General features: G+C 38.4%; 1 protein-coding gene across 1 annotated transcript in view; it reads left to right on the top strand.

The window, feature by feature from the left end:
- The window catches only part of LOC107555645 (growth arrest-specific protein 7-like), a 26,858-nt gene that overhangs the window by 9,622 nt on the left and 11,011 nt on the right, over nt 1–6,225 (top strand). The window contains exons 3-6 of the mRNA XM_016238509.1: nt 2,408–2,520; nt 4,359–4,433; nt 4,895–4,973; nt 5,495–5,626. Coding sequence (XP_016093995.1) covers nt 2,408–2,520; nt 4,359–4,433; nt 4,895–4,973; nt 5,495–5,626 — 399 coding nt within the window. The remainder of the gene's footprint in view (nt 1–2,407; nt 2,521–4,358; nt 4,434–4,894; nt 4,974–5,494; nt 5,627–6,225) is intronic.

Raw genomic sequence — 6,225 nt, 5'->3', positions numbered from 1 at the left:
CTTGCCACTCTACACCCCCTCCCGCTCTCTCTCTCTCTCTCTCTCTCTCTCTCTCTCTCTCTCTCTCTCTTCCTCCATCACTCTGTCCATCCTCAGGCTGTTATAGGTCATGGTCTATATGACCAGTCTTTCTCTTTTACATCGTGACCTTTCATTCGTCTCCCCTCTGAGACTTATCCCTGTCTCACTCCTCTGAAAATGAAACCAACCTGACAAAACAGCAGACGCGCACACACGCTGTGAGCTGACCTTCCTCTGTTTTATCTCACCGCAGATCAACTGCGTCACCTTCCCTGTGCCCACGTCTGCGCCGGAGCAGCAGCTTCTCAAGCCCAGTGAATGGAGCTACTGCGACTATTTCTGGGTGAGAGACAGAGAGAGAAAGAGGACAATCATGTCTGGTGGACCGCAGTGGATGAGTATTGATCCTATACTATAAGGACTACTATTGAGCCGGTCCCATCTAATACCATTAGAAGAACAGCAAACAACTCATTGTGAACTACTTTAACAAACGTATTTTACAGCACACAGGGTCAGCACAAATGTGCTAAATGTGAGTATAATATGGTTTAGAAAAGTAAATTAAACTTGGCTTAGAAACAGCATCATGCATGGTTTAAATAGCAATGTTAAAGCGACAGTCTCATCTGATGACTAACAGACACAAGTGATGTGAAGTAAAGTGACACAGACGTCTACTAAAGAAACTGAAATCATGAAGGGTTTTCACTGTTTTATGAAAAAGGAATTTGTCCACACATTGAAATTAAAGCTTCCAAAAAATTGTATTGCAACGTTTCAACCCGAGGAAGTTTTTTTTTGTTTTTTGGCACTTTATGGCAGTATGCGGACATATTTCTTTTTTTTTTTTTTTGACATTTTTATGACAGATGGCATTTCACAGTAAGGCTATGAATCATTTATTTAATCAGATTTTGTCTTTCTTTTTTTCCTTTTTTTTTGTATATAATATATATTATATATAAACAAGATTTAATTATATTAGATTATATTTGAGTAATATAGTCAGTTTTTTTATTTAATTTGAAGGATAAACCCAGCTAAATTTGGTTTTATTTATTGTTTGTTTATTTCTTGTAGTTTATTAATGAAGTTTTATTTTATTTTATTTTACATTGTGACAAACATGATGCTGTTAACATGAGCAAAACTAGCATCACTATATTAGTGTTTATACTTATGAGCTTGAGGTGTCGAGGAGAGATGTGCTTGTGTTTTCAAAGTTATCAGACTTTTAAGTGTCGAGCGATAAAACTGGACAAAACAATCTCTCAAACTTACAATGATGTGGGAATCTTAGTCATATCTAGAGACCAGAATATCATAGATACTTGACCTGGGCTAATAAACAACCTAGCAGCCACTCAGCAACACTACGACTATTTAAGATTTATGACCGGTATTTTTCCTCAAATCATCACCACTGACAGGTTTAAGAAAAATGTAATTCGAGCCCCATGCACAGACAGATGAGACAAAGAAAATGAAAATGAGATCCAGAAGGACATTTACACTTCATCTGAAGCAGTCACTGTGCATTTGCTAGCAGATTATAGCATTACATCACTTGCTCATCAATGCATCCTCTGCAGTGAATGGGTGCCGTCAGAATGAGAGTCCAAACAAGGATTTGTTTCTTACAAACATGCAGCTTTTCATTGCTTGTGGATTATTGTGATGTGTTGATAAGTTGTTTGGACTCTCATTCTGACGGCACCCATTCACTGCAGAGGATCCATTGATGAGCAAGTAATGTAATGATACATTTCTCCAAATCTGTTCTGATGAAGAAACAAACTCATCTACATCTTTGATGGCCTGAGGGTGAGAACATTTTCAGCAAATTTTCAGTTTTGGGATTTCTAATAACCCTGGACAGAGATTGAAATTACATGTAGTCATATGCATATACACAGGCAAATGATAACAGGAGTATTTTGTCGGAAAGATTCTTCCTGCCTGTTTCTCAAGCCGAGCGTGTGAAGAGGTTATGACACTTCTGTCATGTGTGGGATGGCACGTCAGCGGCCGTCACAACAGCAGACTCTTACACCTCCACACACACACACACACAGTGAAAGAAAAGCATATTTCATGAACATACTGCGCACACAGACTGCATCAAGAGCCCTCACATTACATTAGTCATACCCTCAACAACCTATACACACCCTTCACTGAAACACACACTCAAAGTTACACCCGCAAGGGTGTACACCCCCTCCCACATACTCTGATTCATGCAAACCCACGCTGTGACTCACACACACATGTGGCCGCTCTCACACACATCTGATCATGCTCACGTGTTGTTGACATACCGCTGATGAAGTGGTAGAATACATGACTCTGCGTGTGTGTAATGTTGCTCTGTCCTCTGCAGGCCGATAAGAGGGACCCTCAGGGGGCCACAGTGTCAGGGTTTGAGGTGCTGCTGCAGAAACAGCTGAAGGGGAAGCAGATGCAGAAAGAGATGGCAGAGTTCATCAGAGAAAGGTGGGCAAGCCTCTCTCTCAAACTGACATCATTCTTACATAACACCTCACTCCCTAATGCCTTTTTGAGTGTTATGTTTTATTTTGCACACTGAAAACCCCAACATTTTCAAGCTCCAGAAAGTTAATAAAATCGTAAAAATATTCCATAGGAATCAAGCTGTGTAATTCAAGTCTCCTGGAGAGATACAATCACTTTATATGGTGAACAGATTTAATTTAAGCTTTTATTCACATAAAAATTGATCAGTGCACATACACAGAGCACATCAAATATGGTAAACGTAAGCTCAAATCTGCTTGTGTGATGCATAAGAATCAATGTTCTCACATGTCACACATGCACATTTGAGCTTATGTTTGATGTGCTTTATTGGTGCATTCAAGTCATGTCAGAAATATCGTATTTACAAGTTGAATGCAAATGAACGTCTCCACAAAGTTATAATTATGAGTGGAAAACTCATAATTACCAGTGGGTAATTTCCCAAGCTTGGGGTGTGTCATTGGGAAAACATGTTAAATGCAAGCGATGCAGCATCTGTATTAATGGTAAATTTGTTGAAATGAATGGACTGTTTTTTCATTTACAATAAAACTATCCAAGCTGTGTGTACAAAATACCATAGTATTATACCCTTCAAAAATTGATTACAAAATCTTGCAGAATTTTTTTTGTACAAATGGTACATTGTCATCTTGTATGGACTGACATTTGAATGCCTCTGACATTGCAATTACAACTTCCCAACTCGTTCAATGTTTACATGTTATTAGTGTACTTTTTCTTACTTCAAGAATTTTGGTTCAACTTTATGCCAGAAACAAAAGACATTTATACTAACAACAAGAAAAGCAAAATTGTTTTGTCAATGGTTTAGGAAAACATCATTTCAAATGTTCTAAAAACAAGCCTTAGGGCCAGATTTACTAACAGCTTGCACCAGTGCAAACTGTCATTTGACATTAAAATAGTACTGTCAGAATTTACTAAAGATGCGCAGTGAAGAATTAGTGCTGGAAAGGCATGGACACAGTTATTTTTGCGCCTGACCTTATTGACTATGCCTTTATAGGCGTTTCCCTTTCAGACGCAAAACTTATGGGAAGAGAGTATTAACATGAATCCCGCAACAAGATTTAGTAATGTTTGCGCTCGTCAAATTACTGATATTTGCGCCATTATTTAATGCCCCAAAAAAGCATGTCTTAAAGAAGGCGGTAATATGCACTGCTCTTGGTAGATTGCACTGGTCATTGTGGAAATGATCTGGCTTTGTCTGTGTTTTTTAATGTGCGCATTGTCAGTAATTCACACGCAGAATTTTCCCCTCTCATCTGCGCTTTTATGGAATTGCGCTCTAGTGCTAATTTGCATTGTTTAGTAAATCTGGCCCTTAATGTGTTATGCAGTTTTGCTGCTTATGTAAAATTATCTTGTTTTAAGGAAGTTAAGCTATTTTACTTTTTTCGCATATTAAGGCAAGCATTTGTGAAGGATTCTCACATTGCCTCGGTGTCATTATCAAACCAAACTCAAAAGGTTTGATCAAACCAATGTTACGGCTTCCATCTGAAAGGATAGGAATGGATCACAGCAATCACAAGAACAGATAGCCACTACAAAATGTACAGTGATAGTATCAGATGCTAATACCATGATACTTATATAACAGAGTGATGAAGGATAGCTATATTCAAAGACACAGGGTATTACCATAATACAAATCCGAAGCACTGTAATATTGGCATGGTACACATGGAGTTCTGCCAGTAGTAGGCTACTATATGAGGTTATGTCACATTAAATCTTTTCTTGATGAATGCTTGATGTTTCAGGATAAAAATCGAAGAGGAATATGCCAAGAACCTTTCCAAACTCTCCATGTTCCCAATGGCAGCGCAAGAGGAAGGGTATGTTACAAAAATGATTTTTAAGTAATATTGTATACTGGACACTTGTTAGCTGCATTTCCTTCACTATTTTTAACTCACCGATGTGGGGAAAAAAATGGAATTCAAATATTTTTGAGCATTGAGCTATATACAGATCATGTTGAGAAGATGTTAATGTACTAAAATGTTGACTGGTGGTTTAATAGATGAACACATTATTAAAAAGGCCTTACACATGCTTAATTGTATTGAATATGCACTGTCGTTGTATACTGCAAATCTTAAAAGTAGCCTATATACAGTATTTAAAAAAATATGTACTTTTAGATAATATGTTATTAATTAAATAAAAGGCCACTTTAGTGAACTTAAAAAGAGACACTTTCATGACACTTTTAAAAAGTAGACTGTGTAATAATGTTAAAGGAAATGTAAAACAGTAGCTTTAATCATCTTTCCTGGGCTCTGGTTTGATTTAGGACTCTTGGAGAAGCTTGGGCCCAACTGAAGAAGAGTCTAGCTGATGAAGCCGAGGTCCATCTCAAGTTCTCCTCAAAGGTGGGCAATTCTCAGTTCTCTGTTGTGACATTTCTCAATCGAGGTAATATAAGATCCAGCTGAGAAATTGGCAGTTCAAGCTCACGCATTGCCAGGGAAGATGAAGTATCTGGCCTTTATTTCATTTCTGTGCTGTACTGAATAGCTTCCCCTCAGAGATGTTATTAGCCACCTGTATGTAATGAGCTACACAGCTTTCTTCAGTCTGCTGCGATTTGTCTATTTCCACCGCTGTGCTTCCCGTGTTCACACTAGCGTGCTCCATTTAGTGCCAGTGTGGGTGATTAATTGCAGAAAGATGGAGGTGATTCTGCAGTCTTATTCCCTCAGATCACATATGATTTACGGAGACAGCAAAACAAAAAAGCCTTTCTTTTAAAGAACATCATCATCATTACTGAAGCAAAAACTCGATCCAAATACAAAAAACCCACACACAAGTTCATTTCAGATGCTGTTCAGTGTTCATGCCCAGGTTTGCCATGCAGCTGTGTAACTGATGCAGAGGATTTTGTCTCCAGCTCCAGAGTGAAGTCGAGAAGCCTTTACTGACCTTCAGAGGAGACAACTTTAAAAAAGACATGAAGAAATACGACCACCACATCGCTGACCTGAGGAAGCAGCTGGTCAGCCGTTATGCTGCTGTGGAGAAGGTACAAAGTGCAGGAATGTTTTGTATAAACCCTTGTGAAAAATAAGTGCTCTTCATTGTATTGAATGTGCACTTTTAGTGTACTTCAAATCTTAAAAGTATATTAAAGGGGTCATATGACGTTGCTAAAAATAACATTATTTGGTGTAATGCAATGTGTTTATGCGGTTTAAGGTTCAAAAAACACATTATTTTCCACATACTGTACATTATTGTTGCTCCTTAATGCACCACCTTTCTGAAACACGTCGATTTTTACAAAGCTCATCGGTCTGAAAGCGAGGTGTGCTCTGATTGGCCAGCTATCCAGTGTGTTGTGATTGGCCGAATTCCTCAAGCATGTGACGGAAATGTTACACCACTTAACATACCGTGATGCCGTGTCCTTGCACGACAAGACAAAAACAATAAAACCCATTACAAACGAGGCTTTTGTTGCATCCAGTGGGCACATAATTACTGATTATAATGACTTATACTGTCTTTTTACGCGTTGAGTTGCGTATCGCGCTGCGTAAACATAAAACCATGTCTGCGTTTGTGATCAACAATACAGCGAGAATAAAAGTTACGCCTTCTTTCTTTGCGTGAACATTTGGG

The sequence above is a fragment of the Sinocyclocheilus grahami genome, unplaced genomic scaffold (assembly GCF_001515645.1).
Source record: "Sinocyclocheilus grahami isolate Dianchi unplaced genomic scaffold, SAMN03320097.WGS_v1.1 scaffold542.1, whole genome shotgun sequence".
Lineage (NCBI taxonomy): Eukaryota > Metazoa > Chordata > Actinopteri > Cypriniformes > Cyprinidae > Sinocyclocheilus > Sinocyclocheilus grahami.
The sequence above is the reverse complement of the archived record's forward strand: the minus strand, read 5'-3'. Positions and strand labels throughout refer to the sequence as shown.